Genomic DNA, 26,353 nt, shown 5'->3' with positions numbered 1-26,353 from the left:
CCAAATCAATATAATCAATACACAGAAAGTGCCTTTAATGGAGCTTGGAGTCCAAGCAAATCTCAGAAATCCTTCTACAGGCATGGTTCCCTTGTATGGAGTCCTGCCTATATCTCTTTGTTGAGGGAGGTAGTGTTGATAAGCCTAGGTGGCCACGCTGTGTCCCTCCAAGGCCTGCTAGCATGTCCATCGGACCAAGAATGTATATACCTAGGTTGACTGCATAGGAGTAAATTCAGTACGAGAGACCTTCTCGAGAAGGCTTCACGTGATCATGTACTTCTAGATTCTTGCTCTTCTGAGCATGACTTGATCCTGAAAGAGAATCGATGGTTGGCCAAGATAAGAGAAAGGGACAGACAGCAACAAAGAAGCAGGTTGTGGTGGCCTGAGACAGGAGAAGAAGACATGCGTGAGTGCAAGCAACAGAGAAGCAGAGGCCTTTGATGAGAGCGGGTGCAAGTGACCAAGGCCACCTCTGTGCTAAGAGGACTATGCAGTCACCCAGCACATAGAATCATATTGGATCTCTTCATCCCCTTGCTTGGCCGTGTTACAGCCTCTTTAGGACCTGCTTGTTTGTGACACTTTCTCTTTCAAGCCTGGTTTGTGGTCTTTCTTGGTTTCCAGTCAGTCCCGGACTCAAAAGGAAGATTCTTGTCCTTCTGATTTTCAATAAATGCTCAATTTTTGATGGACTCCAAGTTCTGCATCCTTGTCCACAAAAGAGGCCCAATGCAATGGAATGGATTGACTTGGGAATAGCTCGATAGAGAGCAGGTTAAATTAGTGCTCCAAGTGGTTTGTAAAGCTGCCGCTGTTTCTCCCCGCCGTAAAGTGTCCCTACTGCTGAATGCTGCTTTTGCAACACCACTGGTGCCTGACAAACTAGGCTACTTAGTGTGCAAGGGGTAACGACACACAGGACTGGTTATGAAATGATTTATGGATAACAACCATTGAACGGCAGAGGGATGGCTCGGCACAGGGGATCTAGCAAAGTCCCAGAGTTATTCCGTGTCCTTGAAAAACAGCCTTGAAGTGTCCCTGAACGACAGGAGCCCTGTTATCAGCCAAATGCTTTCTTGTCCCCATAAACAGAGCCCGCTCATGGCTTGGCACCAGGGTGGGGTTAGGGGGAGTACAGAGAAGCCCTTGCGCTTCAACTATGGCCAAAGGTGTCCCTCCTTCACTATTGCTGCAGGATTCACTCGGCAGGAGGCAAGCCTACAGCCGTCACAGATCTTAGGAAAGACAGATGTAGACATGGAATTGTCCTTTGAGGACACACGGCGAAATCAGAACCAAAAGATTCACAGCGAAAACATGAAATGAGAGATAGGAACAGTCTGGCATCACTATGGATTGGTGGTCGAGAAATGTGCAGAATGCGTAGATCTCAGCAAGGCAGTGAGCTTTAGCCAGGCCTGCAAGGAAAGGGATTGACCTGACAGGAGCCTTTTATATGCTTCCTCAGGGAACTGGAGTTAGGAGCTGACGTCTTAGGCTGTAACCACCTAAAGCCTGGAGGACTGAGGGAGAACCAAGTGGGGGCAATGGGCCTTGACTTTCATTTTGCTGACATCCATCTGTTCTGCATTTGAACCAGCCCCTTTATCCCAACAAATGATCTGTATTTGGCTAAGTTACAAATTCCTTTTATAACTATGACAAATGGGGTTTGTTGTTCCTTCCGAAAAATATGGGTGGGAGAGATTCAGAGCTGATTTGCATACCAGTGTCGTTGGATGCTAATGGGACATGGTGCCATCCTCCTGCAATCTTAACAAATGACTATGACTATGACTATTTAAAAAATGACTATGATTTTTCACTGGCTGATTTGGTTTGAATGAGTAAATTATTTTTATTTCATTGCATTAACTGCCAAAGCATTGAATGAGCCGATAAGTCCCTGGTGTTGCTGAGCCGCAAAGAACTATTATTCGGAATTGAATTTTTATTGATTTTCTTGTGCTACAATGACTTTTCTAACATAGTAGCATGAAAGGAAAATGAGAAAAAGGCCAAGTAGGGCATGGGGTGAGGAAGGGGAGGCTGCTGCTTCCCATGGCCTCGCCCCAGATGGACTGCTTATTGGCAGGTGCTGCTGACTCGGGATGATCCTGGTGCTGATGAGATGATTTATAGGTTAGCCAAATACCTGGCTTCATCACCTTGCCCTCCTCTTCCCTTCTTCTGTCCTTGTTTCCAGTCACTTTGCGCCCCACTGGCATTCTGCCGTGGAGCAGGACTGGGCGGTGGGGTGAAGAAGGAGCAGAAGTAGACAGGGAAGTGCTCCACGTTGGTCAGTGTTGGTCCTGTTAGCATGGTTAGCACATGCACGCACGTGCGCGTGTGCACGCGCACACTCATGGGAAATGAATAAGTGTTACTTTAAAATTATTATAGTATATTTATCTCTTCATGTGTTTGTTTTTTCTAGTCATCATAACTATTGGAGATCTAGTTGTATACAAGTTCATAATCATTCGAAGGAGATGAAATGGAAACTCATTCATTCATTCAACGAGCACTTATTGAGTGGCTACTGTATACCCTTCTAGGTACTAGAGGCAAGTCCGTGAACACAACAAATGAAAAATTTTGACCTTGTGCACAGATTCCTATGAGTCAAATTTAAAAAGAATATTTTAGAATTGACAAAAGGTTGAAAAATAGAGTCCTCCTTGTTTCCTTTAATAAACATGGTAAGAGTGAAACTTGCTACAATAAAATGAAACAAAGTGTCCTTCTTCCCTGGTTTCTGATTCACTTTGATCTACTTTAGAGAATCTTGACAACTCCTAGGAAAGAGTGACTTTTTTTGGACAGTATTTTTTCTGGCTATAAAAATAATCCATGTTCATTGCAGAAATTTTAGAAAATGCAGAAACCAGTGCAGAAGAGACTTGGTACACCCAGACTCATCCAGCAGCAGATCGTTGACATGTTGAATTGTTTCTCTTTAGGGCTTTTCCTATAACACATATAGTAATCCCACACCAGTTGCTATTTTAAAAATTTAAAACCTTCAATCTTGCTGTGTATGGATGCAGTTTGGTTCAGTTCCTTTATACAAAATAACGTGAAAATTATTATTTCTCTTCTTTCCAGAGGTCGTGTGAGCATGATTGTAAGTGAGATCGGAAAGTGGAAATCTATTTATATTCCACCCTCTCAATATATATGAATAGAAGACCCAGTCTAATAAAAGAGTGTCCTTATGTGATGTGATAACTTGTGGAAAGAGGGATAGCTAGGCAGGCATTTTGCAGAGACTTGCAAAAAAGAAACGAGAGCATCTATATGCAAAAAAAAAAAAAAAAAAAAGCCAGTAAATGCCTGATTGAAACAGTAAAAGTGGTACAGTATGTATTATGTAGGCTGGGTGATGCTCTTCCTCTGTTTACCTAGAATTTTCTCAAGGAACTTTCCTGGGATCACTAGATTAATGTAGGTTCCACTGTGGTAGATCTCTGTCTCCTTATTCATTTATATACATCTTAATTTCTTGTTTCATGTCTCTTCTCTCTGCCGCCATACATGCTGTGGGAGGGCTGAGTTGGTGTGTGTCAAGTTCAGTAAAGCACCTCCCTGCCTGGTACAAAGTGTTTGGCCCATGGTCCACAGCATGAGTGGATGAAGGACGCTATTGCACATACACTGAAAACCTGAAGGCAAATTAGGAGGCGTGCTACCAAAGCCAGTTTGTATGTAGATGTACTTACTTTTATTTGGAAGTAGATACATTCTATAAAAACATAATTATTACATTTTGAGGAGGCCAGGTTTCACATATTAAAAAATACATAAGAGAGACCATTCGCTCCATGCTATTTTATCTCGTGTAGCATTTTTTTCAAACATTTAGTTGCAATTTACAATAATCTTTGAGCTTTTTAACATCTGTATAGTATTCCATTATATGAATGCACCAGAAGATGTTAGCCAGTATTGTATTATTGAATATTTAAAATGTTAGCAAAAGTTCAGCTTTATAAGTGATGATTTGAGCAATGTTCCCATACCACATTATTCTAGGTAGCTCTGTTATCCTTTTCTTAGAAAAGGATTTCTTGAATTATGTAAATGAACCCTTTTAAGTAATAACTTTATTAAGATATAATCCCCAATACCTTGCCACCACTGCGTCTATTTAAAGTCTACATTTTAACAGTGTTTGGTGTGTTCTCAGAGCTGTGCAACCATCATGAGTCTGTTTTAGAAACTTACATCACACCAAGAAATAAAAACAAACCCATTAACTGTGATATTTCCCCCACCCCCCACCCCAGCTGCCTGCAGTGCTAGGCAATCACTAGTCTTTCTGACTCCCTGGACTTGCCCATTCTGGACATTTCATATAAATGGAATCAAACAGTATGTGGTCTTTGGTGTCCGGCCTCATTCACCGAGCATATTGTTTTCACGATGCATCTGTGTTGCAATATGTACTTCAATATTTTATTTCTTCTTATTACCAAATAACATCCCATGGTATGGATGTGCCACATATTTATTTATTCATTAGAAGTTGAATATATAAGGGACGCCCGGGTGGCTTAGTCAGTTGAGCCACTGCCTTCTGCTCAGGTCATGATCCCGGGGTCCTGAGACTGAGTCCGGAGTCGGGCTCCTTGCTCGGCAGGGAGCCTGCTTCTCTCTCCACCTCTGCCTGCCACTCTGCCTGCTTGTGCGCTCGCGCTCTCTCTCGCTCTCTCTGGTAAATAAATAAGTAAATAAATAAATAAAATCTTAAAAAAAAATTGAACATATAAATGAACTTGTAAAGTGATTTTGACACATTTTATAGCTAGTTTTTCATGTTGACCCATTTTTTCACTTCCTCTAGCAGTATTGCCTGTCTGGTTTTCCACACTTTCTCTTTCTCTTCCCTTCCCTTTCTTTTACTTATTTATTTGAAAGAGAGAGAACAGGAGCAGGGCTAGGAGCAGAGGGAGAAGCAGGCCCCCCGCCACCCCGAGCAGGAGCCAACCCAACCCCAGGCTCCATTGCCCAAGCCCAGGATCATGACCTGAGCCAAACACAGACGCTTAACTGACTGAGTCACCCAGGCACCCCTCCACACTAATTCTAGGAATTAGTACTCAAAGAAATGGACAAAAGAAAGCCTGTTTGGGAAAGTAAAGGGACACATTGGTGCTTTTTAAATGGACATTTCTTTATAATTAGTTCTGTTGGGTCTTCTATTTATCTTTATTAGCCCTTTATATCTCTTCTTTGTAAATTTTGCTGAAATACCGATTTGCCATTTTATTTTAGGCTTTTATCTTCCCCACTTCCTTTCAAAAGGGCCCTTTATGTATTAAGGCTATCAAACTCTGCCTGTAACACTGCTTATAATGTTTGAGATTGAAACAATTTAACAGTATCTGCCGAAACAATTATCTGCCAATCATTTCCTCAAGCATTCTTCCTTTCCTTTTGTTTAGAAGTGTCCTCCCCATCTTAGGACCCAGTAGGTATTTTACTACTGCTGTGGTTTTACCATATGCTAACTTACACTTTTCATCTGGGTGTCTTTGAAAAATGCTCTAAAATTTTATAATTAATATGTATATCCGATTTATGAAAAAGGCAATCCCTTTTCATCGTCACGGCCTCATAATAGGATTTAGTCATATCTCTGACCTTGACTAACCCATATTATGTACCCTGCTCTTGAAAAGATGTTTACCATATTAACATTTAATGTTCACAAAAACTATATGTAATAGAAATTGTTGTCTTCATTTTACAGATGAGGAGCCAAAGGCAGAGTTAACAATATTTATGGAATCAAAGTTCTAATAGGTGACAGACCCAGAATTCAAACAGATACTCAGTCTCCAGTCCCGCCTTCTTCCACTAAAGTGTTCAGTCTTCCCTACCGGAGTTCTGAAAGAAATGACCTAGGAGTTTAAATCCTTATCCCTAATTATCATGCGCGATTATGATGTGTTACGCCTTTCTCTTTCCAGAGTTTTGGGATAATTACATGAATATTCCTTGCTATATTAAAAAAAATCGTAGATGTAAACATTTTAACGTGGTTTTTCTTGGCCACTGCCAAGTTTTTTGAAACCACAACTTCCGAATACTTAATTCATTGCTTTGAGCCTCATCTACGAAGGTGATGTTTCCAGGAAGGGTATGTGGCTGATTATAATCTCCCTTGGCCCTGTCGTGTCTGAGACGATATAATTGTTAGTTTGCTCACGTATAATAACTTGTTTGGGAATAAAAAATTAGTGCCCATGCCTTTTTGTCCTCAAAAATAAAAACACAGATATGATTAATTATACTCTGGTATATGCTAATATAGGAAAAAGTTTCAGTCATAGGCTGATACTTATTTCATTGTCAGTTACTTTTTTTTTCCTTAAGATTTTATTCATTCATTTGACAGAGAGAGACACAGTGAGAGAGGGAATACAAGCAGGGGGAGTGGGAGAGGGAGAAGCAGGACCCGGGCTCGATCCCAGGAGCCTGGGATCATGCCCTGAGCCGAAGGCAGAGGCTTTAACCCACTGAACCACCCAGGCGCCCCTGTCAGTTACCTTAAAAAAAAAAAACAAAAACAAGTTATGTAGCTGAATTGAGCTATATCTGACAATTATCATTGTATAACTTACGATTTGTGATGATTTGATATGTTTGTATTGTGGAATGATTACCACAATAAGGTTAGTTAACATATCCATCACCTCACATAGCTACATTTTTTTCCCCCTTTTTTGTAGTAAGAACACTTAAAATTTACTCTCCCAGTAACTTTCAAGTGTCTGGTGCAGCATTGTGAACTATATTCATCATGTTGGATGTCAGGTCCCCAGAATTTACTCATCTTGTAACTAGAAGTTGTAACACTTTGACCTCCATTTTGCATTTCCCTCATTCCCCCGCCCTTGGCAACCATTAATCTACTCCTTGTTTGTGAGTTCAGCTTTTTCGTATTCCAAATCATACAGTATTTCTCTTTCCTTGACTTATTTCACTTAGGATAATGCCCTTAAGGTCCATCTGTCTTGTCACAAATGGCAGGATTTGGTTCTTTTCTTAAGGCTGAATGAATATATATAAATGTTCATATCTATATAAAAGTATATGGGAGTATATCTATAATACACACACACACACACACACACACACACAAACTCTATCCATTCATCCGCTGATGTGCACTTAGGTCATTTCCATGTTTTTGCCAATAATGTTGCAATGAGCATAGGGTGTCAGCATCTTTTTGAGATAGTAATTTTTATTTCCTTTGGATATATATATCTAGGAATGACATTGCTGCATCCTATAGTAGTTCTGTGTTTAAGTTTTGGAGGAACCTCCATACTGTTTTCCACAGGGGCTGTGCCAATTTACATTGCCACCAACAGTATGCAAGGGTTCATTTTTCTCCAAATTCTAGTCAACCTTTATCTCTTGTCTTTTTGGTGACGGCAATGCTAACAGGAGTGAGGTGCTATCTCATTGTGGATTTGATTTGCATTTATCTAATGATTAATGATGTTGAGCATCTTTACACACACCTGTTGGCCATTTGTATGTCTTTTTTGGAAAAATGTTTATCCGAGTCCTTTGCCCTCTTTTTTTTTTTTTTAAGATTTTATTTATTTATTTGACAGAGATCACAAGTAGACAGAGAGGCAGGCAGAGAGAGAGAAGGAAGCAGGCTCCCTATGGAGCAGAGAGCCCGATGCAGGGCTCGATCCCAGGACCCTGAGATCATGACCTGAGAGGAAGGCAGCGGCCTAATCCACCGAGCCACCCAGGCACCCCCCTTTGCCCTCTTTTTAAATGGATTGTATATTTTGCTGTTGAGTTAAATGAATTCTTTGTATATTTTGGAGATCAGCCCCTTATCAGACATATGGTTTGCAAATATTTTCTACCATTCTGAAAGTTGCTTTTCTACCTTGTTAATCATTTAGTTTGCTGCACAAAAACGTTTAAATTTAATCCAGTATTGAGTGGTTGTTTTGCTTTTGTTGCTTGTGTTTTTGTTGTCCCAGAAAGTTGTTGTCAAGCCTCTAGGTCAAAAAGTTTTTTCCTCCTAGGTTTTCTTCTAGTCATTGATGGTTTTAGGTCATACATTTAAGTCTTTCATCCATTTCTTCTTCTTCTTTTTTTTTTTTTAAGGCGTTTTATTTATTTGAGAGAGAGAGAGTCAAGCATGAGTGGTGCGAAGCAGCAGAGGGAGAGGGAGAAGCAGAGTTCCTGCTGAGCAGGAAGCCTGTCTTGTGGCTTAGTCCCCAGACCCTGAGATCATGACCTGAGACAAAGGCAGGCACTTAACTGACAGCTACCTAGGCACTCCACGTCTTTAATCCATTTTGAGTTAATTTTGAGTTAATTTTTGTGAGTGTTAAAAGATAGAGGAGTCCAGTATAATTCTTTCACATGCGGTTATCCAATTTTCCCACCACCTGTAATTGAAGAGAGGTCCTTTCCTCATTTAGTATAATCGGCTTCCTTGTTAAATATTAGTTATCTGTGTACTTGAGGTTTTATTTCTGGGCTCTCGATTCTATTTCATTGATCTGTGTGTCTGTGTCCCTCCTGATACTATATTGTTTTGATTACTGAAGCTTTGTAGTGTAATTTGAAATCAGAAAGTATGGTGCCTCTAGGTTTGTTCTTTTTTGTTTCAAGATTTCTTTGACTTTTCAAGGTCTTTTGTGGTTCCATGTGAGTTTCAGGATTTTTTTTTTTTTCTATTTCAGTGAAAAATGCCATTGGAGTTTTTATATGGTTTGCATTGAATCTGTTGATGGCTTTGGATAGTATAGAAATTTTAACAATATGAATTCTTCAGGACCATTATATCGTCAGTTATATCTGTTTATTTACTCCTAAGATACTTATAAAATTATTATGTGTATATTTTTCTCAATTTTGTCAAAATTCAAAGTTTCAACTTTCTTTTTTCTTTTTAAGGATCTTTCTTTTTTCTTTTTAAGACTATTTTACCTTGTATCCAGTGATGAGCTCTTTTGCAAACTCAAGTCTTTTTACAGCTCAGAGGAGAACCACTATCATTATTAAGTGGATGATTATTTATTTTTTTTTTCAGCTTGTTGTTTCCTTCTAAAATTCCTATTATATTTAATATTGTATTTCTCTATCTCAATGTTATTTTTTTATTTTCTGGTAAATTTATTATCATTTTATCATTTCCCTTTCACTCATTCATGCAACATATATTTATTAAGGATGTGCTGTGTATCAGATGTTTAGTAGACTCTGGGAACCTATGGGTGACTGTCCGAGAAATAAAGCCCCCCTTCTGAGAACTGATGATCTAGTGAGGAAAGCAGATAGGGGTAAGCAGTTACCAAAGTTCTGCTAGAGGAAGTTTCTTAAACTGGATTTTGTTGGTTACAAAGCTTTTATCTCTTGCCTCTAAAACCACTGTTTTACAGTGCTGGGGACTTCTTTGCTAGATCCTGGTTCCCTATAAGGTTTCACCAGCAGGAGGTGCCAGAGGGGGCTGAACAGTGGAAGAGGGAGAAAGGTTTCTGCTTGTTAATTTTCTGCCTAGGTCAGTATCACTAGCCACCACCCCCCACCCCTGGGAGAAGTTCTTCATCCTGGAACCTGGAAGTGGCAGTTGCTTCTTATTTTCAGCTTACCATTTCCCTCCAGTACTTCCAGAGCCAGTTTTGTCTGACCCCACAGAAGTGTCAGCACCAAGGTGATGGGCAGTCTTTCTTCAGAAGTCAGCGTCTTGACTTGGATCCCTCTCCCAAGCTCCTTAGGTACTAGCACCAATACCCAGCACTGTGCAGCTCCATTACCCCAAACTCTTCCTTTTGGCCCCCTTTTCCCCCTTTGCCTTTTTAATTTTCCTGCCTGGATCCTCCCTCGTTTGATTTTCTGCAGTATTCAGAATGCTGTTTACAGTCTTCATGATATGTATATTTCTAACTCAGCACTTATGTTGTTTTTTTTCTTCCCCCTGCATAGTGGCAGTTTTCTTGATCTCAGATGTTATCCTATTTATAACTCCCTACTCTAGATTCTCAGTTGCTATTTCCTTTTGACTTTAAAGAGCTTAAATTAGAAGTTATCCAAAAATGCCTCTTGTTTCTTGTCTTAGAGGAAGCTACTCAATCTTAGTTCTATGGTTTGCCTCCTTTATTTGTAGAATTCTTTTTATATGGTGGGGGATGGTTTCCCTACTGTGGGAAGTTGCATAGGTTCCTATCTGAATTTTTCAAGCCTTGGAACTAACAAAGATGATAAGAGTAAGTACTTGGTTTTGCCAATTCAGAGACTTAATTAGGTTGGATGACCTGTGGCGGGAATCAGAGGTAGAGCTGGAAGCATGTACATCTGTGTCTAAGAGTTAATTTCCGTGGTTTTTGATACATTTAGTAGCTAGCTGGAATTTTTCTGGTCTGTTTGCCGTTCTTGGGAATCACAAATTCCAGAGCTCCCTCCACCAGGCTCTGGTATAGGCCAGGACTCTTTGATACATGCTTTCTCCTGGTGTGATGGTGTACGTGATTGGCTGCCTGTTAGGATCCTGATACACAGCACCGCATTTTTACCCCGATCCCTTAGTCTGTTGTTGATTAATCTTTAATCTTTGTATCTCCACACTGAAGAGTGTTAGATGCTTCTTGTTGGAACCCTTCCAGTGATTTCCAATGTCAGTGGGGAAGAGCAAAAGGTTGGGTAGGTCCCTTCTTTAGTTTGGTCCTGGCTGGATGAGATCTGTTAGAACTTTCTCAAAATTTCTTTTCAAGTACCCTTGCCTACATCCCAGGGTCGATACTGGGTTTCCTTTTTTAATATAAATAGTTATCTATTTTGTTGAGCAGTTGGGAATGGGTAGGGAAAATGATTTCACTCTCATTTTCTTTTCATCTGCCTCCATGTTAACATAGTGGAGTGCAGAGCTAACAACCATAAACTATGCATTTTGCTACCTTTCCCATTTCTTCTGAGCAAAGAAAGGCAATGGGAGTCGAAGATGGAATAGAAATTCCCACCATCCGTTTTCTGTGCTTCATCTGGTTGAATACATATTATTTGGTGTTGTCAAAGCTGCATCCATTCTGTAACAGCACGAAGTGAGGCTTCATTTAGAAAACAAAGCAATCAAGGAAAACAAAATGGCAAACAAACCAAACAAAAAGAGCCACCAAAACTCAACCTTTTCCATTAGCAAAGTGAGTGTTAGCAAAACTCATGTTAGACTCACACACTGTACTCTAGGCTAATTTCAATGCGGTCCTGATGAATAAATGAACGCGATGAAGGAGGGATTTTTGGCTCACAGCTTCCTTGTTGGGAGAGCAAAGGAAACTTGGTGGTCCAGGGGTCCAGGCAGTGGGAGATTTTTTCATTGTGATCTTTACCCACAGTTCCTCACTCACTTTTATCATAAGTCAGATGACCCTCATCCCCCCTGGAGTCAGAAATTCCAAATCATAAGAGCTATGGCAGTTTACGGATCTCGAATAGAGGGAAGTTAGCTTTAGGATTCGGGGGACAGCAGAGAAGGGAGAAGAAGGATCCTGCCCCCTGCCTGCCATGCAAGCTCTGTTCAGATCTTTTGCCTCATCTATACTCATGAAGACCTCCGAATGCACAGCACTACTGACAAAAGGCATCGGTTGCCTCTGGGAGGGAAAACATTAAGAGCAGAATTCGGAAAAAAGTGGATACATGGATTACTCCGCTTGATATTCATCCAGTGTTTCTGACTTGCTAAAAGCAAGTTTAATGTATTTATACAATTTGTAAAAATGTAACTGATTCTGGAGCTCTGCTCTTTACAGGGAGAATATTTCATGTTATTGTAAGCACTAAAGAAAATTAAATCAATAAATCCACAGCCTGTAATTTGAGATACTCAATTGGAGAAAAAGACATTGTCTGGGAGGGAGGGGGAATCATTTACATGGAGAAAGACTCGTAAAGCTGTCGTCGCTCCAGCTCTACCATCCCACAATTTCGAGTGACAGCAAGAGTTAAGCCTGAGGTGTAAAATTATCAAAGGGTTGTTGTGACATCTCAGAGCAAAAGCAGAGGCCGACTCCCACATTGGTTCTTGAAGCAGAGGCTCCCGTGGAAAGCCGCGCAAAGCAAAGAGCTTCCTCTCTCAACTTTCTCTGTGTCCTTTTTCCTGGGAAAGTTTGGCTGGTTAGCGGGCAGAGGCTGGCTGTCCAGAAGCTCAGTGACTATTTCCCCCTCGCTGGCATCGATGTTCTCTGTGACCACTGGCAAGTCAATTAACCTCTCGAGCATCACCCTTCCATGTGTAAAAGGTTAATAGTGCAGCTTGTTTGCAAAGTGCCTCGAGCCTTCCGTGAAGGGCACTACACGGATACCCAGCATCGCTGTGTGACTGGAGGGCGTTGTATTTTTTAATTATATGTTTGGTTGGATAGGTTATAGATTTTGTTGTGGTTGGACGTTGCCCCCTTCTCCCTGGTTACGCATAAAAGACTAATAGATAATCTCACTCTATTACCATCTTCTGGAGCCCCCTTGAGGGTTAAGAGAAAGGCAGAGGTTACAGATTAATAAGGCATTCTTCAGTTAATAATAATAAAAAAAAAAATCACGTGCATCTCCACTGCATAATAGCTGTGCATAGCAATTTATTAGGCCAAGTGTTTCATCAGCTGCTAAGCAGATTACACTGGCAGAGACTCGGGGAATGATGAGTTGTTTTTTGTTTGTTTGTTTTCATTCTGCTCCCCCACTAAATCTTTTCTCCTTCACGTCAGTGTAGAGCATTAGGAAGTGCCGTTAAGGTTTATTTCAAATGTGCTTGTATTTGGGAAAACGACTTTCTTCTTCAGGAATTCCTGAACCCCAGACTTCTCTGTCTGTATCAGTTTTTGATGTTAAGCTCACTATTTTACTGTATTTGGAACAAATATGAATAATACTGGCCTTAGAGCAAATTGTCATTGACCTCATACTTTTTCCCCCCCCCATCAGATTTACGGAAAAACTTTGAACAAGATCCACAGGGAAGGGAGGTTCCCATTGAAGGCATGATAGTGCTGCATTGCCGACCGCCCGAGGGAGTCCCTGCGGCTGAGGTAAGAGACTCGAGGACCAGAACTGGTCCTAGGAGGGAGAGTGACGTCCTGTGTGGTCCTAAGTGAAGCAGAAGAGCCTGTGTGTGGCATTCTTGCTGTCCAGACCCATTTGCTAAAGGCAGTGAAGAAACGGTGAAGGAAATTAGTTGTAAGAAGAAATTGTCTCTTGTCTGCTCTGTGGTTGACAGAAAGCTCTTGCAAGATAGCTTGAGTAGGATTTAGTCTGTGTTCTTGATTCTGGTGACCTCAAATGACACAGGTGGCATCTTTTATGTCCTCAGTCAGCTTGGATGGTGTGATACACACATTGGGTCCTGGATGACCCTGAGCTCTAACAGGCAAAGCCACGTGAAAAACTGCACAGGGAAGGAGATCAGCCCCTACTGCCAAGTCTCACTGACGTTTGTACTTAGTCTCTCTTTACTTACGGAACAAATGTTCCTCCGACATTTATTGGGCTGTAGGCCCTCTGCTGTCATGGCGGATATAAAAGGCGGATGGAGCCACAGGTCTCCTTCACAGTGGGAGTCTAGAATCCAGAGTCACTCTGGTTTTTGCTCCCTGTGTGTTTTCTAGAACATCTACCATGCCTTCTAGAAAACATGCTACCATGTTTTCTAGAACGTCTACCATATAATTGTCAGTGATGACATATTGTGGTCATAGGGAAGCCTTCCTAAGTCTTTCAGTCTCTCTTAAAAGATGTCCTGATAGAGGAGTAATATTGTGAAGGCAGTGTTGGGGGCAGGGACAAGCTAGGAAGGACGAGGAACCCTTCCTAGAAATGATAATTTTTCTAAATGGAGGCCTGGGTTGAGCAATAGATAACAACTTCCCAGTTGTGGGAAGCTAGGAAACTGCCCTTAAAGCCATGGTTTGTTTATTCATTGAGAAATAGAGATTTTTAAAAAAGAAAGAAAAAGAAGAAAAGGAGCCTTTGCTTCACCTTTTTCTCTAAAATTGCTGTGAGATTTTGTAATTGGAAGGACAAAAGAATAGAGAAAGGGGAACGGAAAAGCACACACACACTTGCATGTTTAGACAGAAAGCATGCTGGGTGGACACTATTCAAAGCTCAAGTAGTTCACAGAAATGAAGTAAACGGACTTGAAAATTAAAGTGAAGCTTCCATGCATGATAGAAAATGATTAGAAAGGAAAATGCTTATTTTTAGATTTTTATTTAATGTGAAACAGAAAGGTTTTTGATCTTCTTGCGCTGCCTTCTTGTTCCTTACAGAGCGTGGTCTGGCTTCCAGAGTGGGGTGGGGGGCAACAGGGCGTTAAGCGCACAGGTGAATGTTTAGGATCCCCCCCAGTGTCTCTGGGAGTCTGACCTGGACATCAGCAGTCTGCTGAATCCACCCCTGAAAATCCTGACTTGCGAATGTCCGTGTGAACATGAAATTGGGGCACTGGGTGGGGGGAGGGCTGTTTAAGTCAATGCACTTCCCATTCTGCCTTTGACATCATATGACCCTTTTATTTTAACCACGTGTATGTTATTAGGAATAAATTTCAGAGCCAGGCTGGCCGATTTGAAATAGAGGGCCAGGGGCGCCTGGGTGGCTCAGTGGGTTAAGCCGCTGCCTTCAGCTCAGGTCATGATCTCAGGGTCCTGGGATCGAGTCCCGCATCGGGCTCTCTGCTCAGCGGAGAGTCTGCTTCCCTTCCTCTCTCTCTGCCTGCCTCTCTTGTGATTTCTCTCTGTCAAATAAATAAAATAAACAAAATCTTTGAAATAGAGGGCCATTCCAAGGAGCAGCCAGGGCTGCAGGATGGTTTAAAACAGAAATTCTGAGCTGAGAGTGAGAGGAAAGCCGTGGTTTGTACATTCTGTCTTGTAGGATGGATATGGAGAGTGTTTCAGCTACATGGCGGGTTAATGAGCTATTGTGGGGCCCTGACAAGCATTGATAGCATCATCATAATGCAAGAAAGCATCCCAATTCCATATACTTGGGTTACCCAGGAATTTATGAGTTGGATACTACCTACATCCACACACCGATATTTACAGCCCTTTTAGCGTGCAATAGCTTACATGGTTGTTATTTCCACCAACATCAGTGTATTTGCTGAAAGGAGGGCAGAATGAGAGAAGAAAGCTGAGCGAGAGAAGAACAAGGATAGGGAAGGAAAGGGAGAACGCGCATACCCTTCTAAGTGGGTCTCCCTGGGTGGAGATGTCTGCCCCTGCCTGTCACACAGTCTTCAGATCTCCAGCGGCACTCCACTCTACATTCTGACCTCGCAGTCAGGTGACTACCTGTAGTTCATGATTCTCCAGGATGGCAGTGACTGGGAACTCTGCTTGGAAATCGATCACTTACGTCAATATTGTTGCTGTAAAATACCGCCCTTTATCTTCCTGGAGGGGGGACATTCTTCCCTTTCCATCATGTGGTTCCCTTTCTGCCTACCTGCTGTGGGGCCGCGGGGGGGTCATCCCTGGATCCTGGCAGGACCCCTGGTGCGTCAGCTGGTCTTGTCCTGCAGTGACATGTGAGATCTCCTCAGCACTTTGAAGACCTGTGCAAGTACCTGCTCTCTGTGAGGTAGACCTTCCTAGGCAACTAACTCACCTGTACGAGCACAGAAGGTGGTTCGGAGAAGCATAGGAAGAGCTACCATGTATAAAATATCCCCATGTGCTGGGCGCTGTGGTCAGTACCTTCTCTGTATTATTTCATTTGATTTGCCAAAGAAATGCCAGAAAAGTATAGGGGTTTTCATGTCCTTTTTATAGGAACTTATCCAGGCTCTCAGATCTCAGGAAGCCAATCTAACCTTAAAGCTCAGATTTTTTTTTCTCCAATATTTTTTGTTGGTTTTTCATGAGCCTGTCGTTCAGCCAGTTTCCTCAAGCCTTTTTGAAGCTTGAGAGCCCCTCAGCCAGCAGTAACCTTTCTGTTTGCAATAGTCCTGGACTTTCCATCCTTAGAAATGGATTTTTTGGATTGAAATTTCTTCTAGCTAATATGCCAATCTTAAACCTTGTGTAAATTATGTTCTTTTGTTTGAGATAGGTAATCCTGTGGTGAAATGAAGAACAGTGCAATGAAAAAAATGGGGGTTTTGGGAGCTCAGTGGGTCAAGGAGCCTAGGTTTGATATTTCCTATATCCTAGGAGATAGGAAAGTACTGGATGTCCAGAGATACAGGGAGGAGGCCATGGAGGAGAAGAAAAGGGGACATATAAAAGGGGAAGGGAGAGATCCTAGGGTAATCTCTACCCTCACATTTTTTCTATGTCTGGCATTGGCCATGACAGATCTCATTTTCATGAAAGGTCAGCCTCTGACTATCACTTCCCAATGCTGTGACCTCTAGCAATTTACTAGCCACCGTGAACCTCAGATTCCTCGTCCAGTAATAGGAACCATATTTTTTCCTTGTAGGATTGCTAGGACACAAAGAAGGGAAAAAACCTGAGAATATGCAAAACAGTTCTTAGTACTAAAGACATAGTAGAGATCACACACTTTGGTTCTCAGAGAAAATGTTAGGGCTCCACTGTGGTTGAAGATCCAGATTAAAACTGAGACTCTTGAGATATCGGACATATTTTTAGCCCCAGCAGAAATCAAAGAGCTGCTAAGACCATCCTTCTTAACTCGCGCTGCCCGTGACCTCTGCCTCCTGCCTGAGCCCTCTCTTCTTACTTCTCAAGCTCATCCAAGGACAAAGACATGCTCTCCACTTCTCTCTCTTTTAATCTATCACACGGAGGAAATAAACGGTTATTAACAGAAGCTGGTGACTACGCATGTTTGTTCCCCTCACTTATCCCCTTGAAGAGCCTAATGTATGGTATCATTAGTAGTAAAACACTTTCTGAAAAGTAGCATACGAACTGGAAGATTCTCACCAGACGCATTTACACACTGGTTTGGATAAAATAATAGGTCACACAGTCTTTGCAAAATGTGAACAGATGATAATTCAAGTTTTTCTAAACGCCATGAGCTCATCCTATAGTTTGGTGTATTAGAGCACCTTTGTCTTTCTCCTGTTTGAGGTTACTTTTAACCTTAACCTTGGGACAGTTCTAACTAAAGAGAGCAACTTTAGTGTTTGACACTTGTTGTTTAGCTAAAACAATTTTGCTCTTTTCAAAACAATTCATTATCCCACACTGCACTTTTTTATATTCCCCAATTAAATGGAAAATCTATCTTTCATAAAAGTTAGAAATTATGTCCAATGAAAATCCGACATTTTAATGGTTTTCCACAGATTAAAATTGTAGAGTTCTCAATAAACCCTGATTTACTGACGTTGGCTATAAAATGGTTATTGCTGTTAATAAAGCCTGTAAATCTTAACAGGTTATATTTGCCTTGGACAATAAAACTTGCCATAAAGGCTTAGTGTCTAAGGCTAATTCTGCTCACATCAAGGTAAACAGCCTACTCAAAATAATTCAGTGTCTTTGAGAATAAGGCCCCAAAGCTAAGCAACTGGCAGAATCTAGCCTTGAGCCATTGCATGCCAGGCACTGTTCTTATTTCTATCTCACCAAGGAGTCAGGACGGTGCTGGAATTGGAAAATTCAAGGTCAGGGGCCTTAGTGCAGTGTGGGTAAGAAGAAGGTTCCCTTCTTTCTGCTGGGCACCAAATCAGTTTTGTCATTGACTGATGATTAGGTTGGAATGCTTGTATAACAAGGGGAGGTTCCAGGAGTGGAATGGGAGAATGTATTTTCTGCTTCATAAAGTGTGTCAGAGTCCTATGAGTAGAAGAAGCCAAATTATTGGTGGGGGTTTCGTAGGGGAGACAGGGGCAGGGATCTGGGGGCAGGCGAGCCTTTCCTTTCCAGATGCCCAGGTGGAAATCAAAGGAATTTTGAGAACCTCTATTCATCTTGGTACATGTGGGTCATTGGACACGTTTTCTTACAATTGTGGAATATTTTTGGATCCCCCTTTTCAGGTAAAAGACAAAAAAGAAAAGAGGATTGTCTACTCTTCTTTGTGGTTAGTCCCCCATGAGTCTGGTGTTCTTGAACAGATCGGGAGGAGAGGTGAACAATGTCATGCTTTTTGGACTGTCAGGACATTGCAGAGTGACTCTCCCTTTCCCTACAGTGTGGTTGAACATTTTCCCTGGCTGCTTGGCACCTTGGCCTGGCTCTTTGGCCTTCCTGGAGGCTCTGGATACTACTCATATTTTTTTAATCAGGTCCTTTCCTGCATACACAAGCTAGAACAGAGTTTGTTGTTTGCAGTCAAGAAACCAGACTATTACAGTGCATCTAACATGTCTTTAAGGATACCTTTAAACCACACCTCCAAGGGACCTTTGGAATAAAGCAAGTCACTACAAGCTAAAGTTATGGGACATTAATATCTTTTTTCTTTATCTATAAAATAATCATTATCTGAAAGTTATGGGATGTATCTTTTTTCTTTATCTTCAAAATAATTATCTCTAATTATTCCTGATGTATAAACAGTGAAATCCACATCCTATCTATGACTTATTTTAATAATTCTGCCCAGACTTATGCCAGCGAGTTTTTGAGGCAGAAGCCCTTTGCCCTTATCCTCTGTGAGGGTATTCTTAATGAAAGGTTCATTTGTTTCAAATGTGTTCATTGGCATAAAACCCAGGAGAGAATCTTATGACATTGAACTGTTTAATATAAGAATCACTAGACTATTGTGTTTAACCTCAATCAAACAGACTATGAAATGAGGACTTTATTTTTAAAATAAGATTCTTAATAATTCACTAGAGAAATGTTAAGTGAGGTGCCCAAGTTCTGAAGCAATGGACCTCAGGTATAAATAATTAATCTAATTTGGTGCAGCCAAAGCAGAGAGAATGTCTAATAGTCCAGATAAACTTGGCTTTGAGGAGACTGACAATGAGGACCTTTGCAGAAAGCCACATTTGATTAGAATGTATAATATTGTAATAGAAACCTAATGGACTCTTAAGAAAAGAGAATGTTGAATTGGTTAAATACTAGTAATTAAGTGCCAGTAAATTACTTCTCTAAAAACATTTCTGCCCAAAAAAAAAAAAAAAAAAAAAAAAAATGCTGTAGTAGGAGAGATGGGAGTTTGAAGTTAATAGAAGTTACTTAAGAAGTGACTGTCTATAGCCCAAATACCCTCATGGTTAAAACTGGTCCTTGAGTAAATCTTATTAATGTACTGACTTTTACCACATCCTTATCTGGGAGGCTCTGTTCTTCACCGAGGAAGAAAAGGAGAGAAGACATCTGAAGTTCCTGATTTGTATTTATTTTCGTCTTTTCTTCTTCTGTATTTCCCTAGAAGATAGAATTGCATTTCTCAAAGCCAAGGGCAGGGACCCACAATGAGTTTGCAAAGCTTGCCTAGTTGCTGGTCTTGCCTTCCTTTTTCTTTTTCTCTGCATCTCCTTGGTTAGCTGCACACACCCCATCTCTTTCTTACCAAGCACTACTCTCTGTTATTCATGGTCCTATCTCTGTGTCTCCCCAATTTCTCCTTGCCTGGAATGCCCATGACTTTGGACATCTATCTATATAATGTATGGTCTTGGAGGATCCATCTTAACCCAGGCAGATTCTGACTCCTACCTTGGCCATCCCAGCTGACACTGAGCTCTCTTACTTAGAGACCCCTAATCTGATTGGTGTGGACTGCTCAAGGAAGGGCAGCATCTTCTCCCTCCCTCTGAAGACTTCTATAGCATATTGCTTTGAAGGTTTTGTTTTCTCTCCCCAGCCCAGTTCCTCTGTATTTAACTTTTCATGACTATTTGTCTTATCTCCTCAAGGTAATTCTCCTCAAGATAGGAAATGCAAATTAAACTTTTCACTGTCCTTTCCCACCCCCCTTAGCAGACAACACAAATGCACCTGGGAACATAGTAGACACCTGTCCAGTGTTTGTGACTTCATGGTTAAATATTTACACAATGGCTGTGTGGTACATATAAGAATAAAATCCTTGGGGGGGGGGAGGGTCAGAAGAAGAGGAAGAGAGAGAACCTTAAGTGGGCTCCACACTCAGCAAGGAGCCGATGTGGGGCTCTGTCTTCTGACCCTGAGATTGTGACCTGAGCCAAAATCAAGAGTCAGACACTTAACCAACTGAGCCATGCAGGTGCCCAAGAATAAGCTCTTAAATTTAAGCTATCACTTTAAAATTTACATAGATCTTCACATATATTGACTCATTGGAGTCTTAAAGCTACAATTTGTAGGTAGGCAAATATAGCAGTATCTGATATTTATTTATTATTGAACTGTAGTTGACATAGAATATTATCTTGGTTTCAGGTACGTGACATAGTGATTCAACATCTGTATACATTAGGAAGTGATCTCTACTATAAATCTAGCTGCCATCTGTCCTCATACAAAGATGTTCTATATTATTAACTATGTTCCCTATGCAGTAGGTATCCTTGTGCCTTATTTATTTTATAACTGGAAGTTTGTACCTTTTAATCTCCTTCCTTGATTTTGCCCATCCTTGCACTGCATCCCCTCTGGGAAACACCAAACTGTTCTCTATATCTACGAGTCTATTTCTGTTTTGTTCTTTTTTTTTTTTTTTTTTTTTTTTGGTTTTAGCTTTCATGTATAAATGAAATCATACAGTATTAGTCTTTCTCTATCTGACTTATTTAGCTTAGCATAATACTTTCTGGGTCGATCCATGTTATCATAAATGGCAAGATTTCACCTTTTTTTGGATTTTTTTTTTTTTTTTAATTTGACAGGTCACAAGTAGGCAGAGAGGCAGGCAGAGAGAGAGAGAGAGAGGAGGAAGCAGGCTCCCCGCTGAGCAGAGAGCCTGATGCAGGACTTGATCACAGGACCCTGGGATCATGACCTGAATTAAAGCCAGAGGCTTTAACCCACTGAGCAACCCGGCGTCCCTCACTTTTTTTTTGAATGACTGAGCAATATTCCATTGGAGAGAGAGAGAGAGAGAGATATATATATACATATACACACACATCTAAATATATCATATATGTATTATATATGATATGCAAAACATAATTATTTTTATATCATACATTTCATACATAATATATATTATATTTTCATTATATTTATATTATATATAAATATATATTTGATATTATATAATTATATAAAATTATATTATATGTAATATTATATAATTATATGTGATATTATATAAATTATATATAATTTTATATATTTATAATATTATATAATACATATATATGTGTGTATATATATACATATACCACATCTTTATCCGTTTATCTACTGGACACTTAGGTTGTCACCTTATCTTGGCTATTGTGAGTAATGCTGCAATGAACATAGGAGGTACACATATCTTTTCAGTTTAATTTTTTTTCCGTTGGATAAATACCCAGAAGTGGAACTGTTTGGTCAGATAATAGTTCCATTTTTAATTTTTGAGTGCTAACCTCCACACAGTTCTTCCTAGTTGCTGCCCCATTTCGTATTCTTACCAACAGTATGTGGGGGTTTCTCCACATCTTCTCCAAGACTCGTTATTTCTCGTCTTTTAAATAATACCTATTCTAAGAGTGATGAAGTGATACCTCATTGTGGTTTTGATTGGCATCTTCCTGATAGTGTGTGGTGTGTAGTGTCTTTTCATGTGGGTGCTGGCCATCTGCGTCTCTTTTGGAGAAATGCTTACTCAAGTCCTCTTATCAATTTATAATTGGATTGCTTTCATTTTTTGTTGTTGTTCTTGTTGTTGTTGTTGTTTGATGTTGAATTGTGTGAGTTCTCTTTATATTTTGGATATTAACCCTTTATCAGTTATATTATTTGCAAACATGTTCTCCCATCTAGTAGGTTGCCTTTCCACTGTGTTCATAGGTCCTCTGCTGTGCAAAAGCCTTTTAGTTTGATGTAATCCCATTTGTTTATTTTTGCTTTTGTTGCCTTGGCTTGAGGAGACAGATCCAAAAAAGTACTGCTGAGACCAATGCCCAAGAGCTTACTGCCTATGCTTTATCTAGGAGTTTTATGGTTTCTGGTCTTAAATTCTCGTCTTTAATCCATTTTGAGTTTGTTTTTGTATATGATGTATGATAGTGGTCCAATTCCATTCTTTTGCATGTGGTGGTCCAGTTCTCCCAACACCACTTACTGAAGAGACTGTCTTTTTCCTATTGTATATTCTTAACCTCCTTTGATGGACATTGATTGTGTAAGCTTGGATTTATTTTTGGACACTGTTTTATTCCATTGCTCTTTGTTTCTGTTTTTGTGCTAGTTTTGATCACTATAGCTTTGTAGTATAGTTTGCAATCTGGAAGTGTGTAATACCCCCAGCTTCGTTTTTCTTTCTCGAGATAGCTTTGGCTATTTGAAGTCTTTTGGAGTCCCATACAAACTTTAGGATTATTTATTCTAGTTCTGTGAAAAATGCCATCAGTATTTCAACAGGGATTGCATTGAATCTGTAGATTGCTTTGAGTAGCATGGGCATTTTAACCATATTAATTCTTCTCAATCCATGAGCATGGTTATTTTTCCACTTCCGTATGTCATGTTCAGTGTCTTGCATTAATGTCATAGTTATCAGAGGACAGGTCTGTCACCTCCTTGCCTAAATTCACTTCTAGGCATTATACCTTTTTTGATTCACTTGCAAATGAGACCATTTTCTTAATTTCCCTGAGAGTTCATTATGCAATGACTCTATTTACAGAGGCATTTATTCTGATATAAACTGGTGCAGAAACTACTATATAGCTAACATTTATTGCATATACACTCAATGTCAGACACAGTTCTCTGGACCCTCCCGACAGCTCTCTGAGGTAGATGCTGATAATCTGCCAGTTTTATAAATAAGGAAACTGAGGCTCAGACAGCCTTAAGCACCTTATTGGAGGACACAGTTGCTAAATGACTGACCCAATAATTGAACCCAGGTAACCTGTCTTCTGAGCCTGTTCTCTTAAAATCCATCTGATGAAGCTTCTCTATGTGTTGAACATTGCATGATGGGTAAGATCCATGCCTGGCATTAACTAGACCACCATCTCATTTCATGCATATTACAGCTAGAATTAGTAAGGTAAGATAATGGCATTTGTAAATACATATGCGTGTGCCCACTGGCAAACATATTATTGCTTTTCCTCCATGTTGTAGCTCATGTCTGTGATGACAGGTCTGAGCCTTATTGCTCCTCAGTTGCGGGGAAACCCCATCGCTGGATGGCATTGGAATCTGTTGTGTTCGAGTTCTAGAGATGGTTTTGCTGAGTGGCTCAATGCCAGTGACAACTTTGAGCAGGCTTTGATGGGTGTAAAAACCCTACGAACAGAGCATCTCTTTTTCTTCCTCTTCATTTTTTTTTCCTTGATAGGAAATTACATCCTTTATCCTTTCAGAAATATAAAATTTGCATATTGTGTTTAAGGTTTCTCAAATTGGGAGAAGAAGCAAATGGATCAAGAGGGAAGGCGGTTTGGAGGAAAAATCAGAAGGCTAGCAATCAGTCAATCAGTAGTAAAAAATTTAAAGGAAAACACATAAGGAAAGGAAATGTATGATTTCTGAATTAACCTAATGAAGGCGGAGAGCCATTTCTCTGTCCTGTGCCTTTTTTCACAGTTTAGCGGCAATAAACAGTCTTTATATCTTGAATTATGCAGAAGTAAAAGCAGTCTGGGAGGCCTCCACATAAAGCCGTGGTTCTGTAATTCAGCAGTAATGCTCCATGGGCATGAATCAAGAACTCCATCCCAGTCCTGCTGAGACAGCATGGATTTTCACGTGCCTGTGAAGCACAGCACACACCATCCTGATTCACTTAGCCAGTGCCTTTGTTTTGTAGCAGACCTCATGAAAACAGAAACACCCGGCTGCTACCGTAATCAGCTACTCCGGGTAATCTTTTGCCACGATCCCCAAATCCTGCCCGCTGTCTGTAGGGTTCCTTTGGGGAGACAGTGCCACTTTCTGTAATGCCTTTTTGTTTTTAGTTAACTGTGGGGGACTAAAAGGTACATCAGCTCCCCTCTCCCCGACCTCGGGTCGTCTTTCACATAACCACGCGTAAAATAGAGCATACCGATTTTGGCTTCATGGGGCAGGGATGACGTGCCCACTGAGCACCTGCCTGCAGGAGCTGCTGAGCTACCCCTCCCCCACCGACCTGACTGCAGCTGTATTTCAGTTCCAGAATCTGTGCCTGCCCAGAGAAGCCTCGGTGGCCTCTTCCGCCGCACTGCATGGTACTCAAACTTCACTTCGTAAAATCTAAAGGGGCTGCAATCTCCCGTACAGCCACCTTAAGTTCAGTGCAGTGAGTACACTGCATGAAAGAGAGTGACTTACTGAGACTTGGTTCTATCAGTTAAACTTCAAAAAAATAAAAGAAAGAAAAGAAAAGGAAAATCCCCTGCCATGGGGAATTTGGGTTTAGATATAATGAGTCTTTCTTGACTCTGGTTTAGCTCATTGGACCTGGGTTCCTTTAATGGCTGATCCAGTATCAGACTTAGAGATCTGGCCATCCATCTGTCCTTCCAGTGGGATCTCTGTAGACCTGTGTGTCGCCTGTGTGCAGTATTCCTTACCCTCCGTGCACTCCCAGCCCTGGTGTCCACTAGTTACAAGTGATGCTTTAAACCTTGATTTCCATGTACGGGAAGTGTCAGACAGACGATTCATGTGCTGGTTCAACAGTATCATTTGGAGATCACCTTCAGGAGGCGGCTCTGGCATCCCACTGCGGGGCAGGGAAAGAATGGACCGGTGTCATACTCCCCCCCCCACCCCCCAGATTAGACAGGAGCAGTCACTCTGGGGCATCAGTTCTGTATGAAGCTAGGTGGTCAGTTTAATCTTTCCTTTTCACATTGTCATCTGCGCGCGCCCTGAAATGCCATTGTTACAGATCTGGGTATGTTTAGAAGGGGTAAATGATTATGTGGTAATGGACATTGTCCATTTGCCTGGGGAAAAAAAAAAGTGTCTCTTTCTTCAGAGCCCGGGAGCTCACATTCTCATTTTTAATTAAATCATTCAAACAGGAGGCAGCAGGAATTGGCATTATAGAGGGGTAACAGTAAAAAAAAGATGACAAAGCTCATGGGGAGAAGAAGCCCCAAAGTGGAGCTGGGAGCTATGTATGATGGATTGTGTTTGTATGCCATGTCATTCAATATTGTGTTTCGCCAAGATACTAGGCTCCCCATTAATGGTCATCTTCGTTAGTTACCATGTATCGAGGACCGCATGGCAGGCTCTCTGTTGTAGGCACTACTGTCTGTCATCCTATTTCATTCTCTCAGCTGAATTATCATTTCCATTTTATAGATGTGAAAACTGAGGCTTAGGTAAAGTAACTTCCCCAAAGCCCCTCAGACAGTAAGGGGCCATGTTCTCTTTGATTACAAGCCCAAATCTTGAGATAACACAACAGTGCCTCTTGTTATTGACCACATGCCATGCATTTGTAAGCAAGGAAGAAGAGATCCCAGCAAGGATGTGTCTGATTCCAACATTGAGTCCTATCGCTCATATAACCCTACCCACCCGTGGGTGCTGGGTCAGCTTGGTGGTATCGGGTATCAGAGCATGACTTCAGGACAACTCACGGAGAGTCTCTTGTGTGGTCTAACACAGCTTTAATCTCTTCCTACTTTCACAGATGGCTTCTTTGTCTCAAGACATACGACAGTATATGAGAGATCATCTTTATTCCTGACTAGGTCCAGCATCCAATAACTGGATATAAATACGTAAATAACTATCTAAGACCACGTACTCCCTATTAGAGTAACAACAATAAAACAGAAGGTGTATAATTAATTCTGTTGGCCAGAGTGGTCAACCAGGACTTGGCAAAATATAATTCCCATACAGGTTTTTGAAGGATGAGTAGGAGATCATTGCTTGGGAGCAAGATTCATTCAGAGCAAGATCAGTGTGGTCAAAAGCACACAGCTGTGAAATAGCCTGGTTGGCCAGGAAGTCCAGCTAGTTTTGTTTTGAGACAGCGTAAAGAACATGTGGGAGAATGACTGGCATGGCAACTCTAGGTCTTAGGAAGGGGTCAGTTCAGAGGAAACCTTGTCTGTCATCCTAAAAAACAGACTTCTTGCTCCTAAGTGGTGAGGAACCCCTGAAGGATTTGAATCCGACAAGTAAGATGCCAGATTTATTTGCTTGTGTGTTTTCTCAGTGTCCATATATGATTTTTTAGTGCAAAGACTCCATGATGAAATTGTAACAGGGAAGCCTGTAGGAAGTTTTAAATAATGTGTGTCTATGTCACTGTGGGAACT

At 40.9% G+C, this 26,353-nt stretch overlaps 1 protein-coding gene across 11 annotated transcripts in view; it reads left to right on the top strand.

The window, feature by feature from the left end:
- UNC5D (unc-5 netrin receptor D) overlaps positions 1-26,353 on the top strand; it is a 533,873-nt gene that overhangs the window by 325,656 nt on the left and 181,864 nt on the right. For all 11 annotated transcript variants that reach the window (XM_045985620.1, XM_045985626.1, XM_045985611.1 and 8 more), the window contains exon 4: positions 12,979-13,082. In XM_045985620.1, coding sequence (XP_045841576.1) covers positions 12,979-13,082 — 104 coding nt within the window. The remainder of the gene's footprint in view (positions 1-12,978; positions 13,083-26,353) is intronic.

Source organism: Meles meles, chromosome 2 (assembly GCF_922984935.1).
Source record: "Meles meles chromosome 2, mMelMel3.1 paternal haplotype, whole genome shotgun sequence".
NCBI lineage: Eukaryota > Metazoa > Chordata > Mammalia > Carnivora > Mustelidae > Meles > Meles meles.
This window is presented reverse-complemented; position numbering and strand designations above follow the sequence as displayed.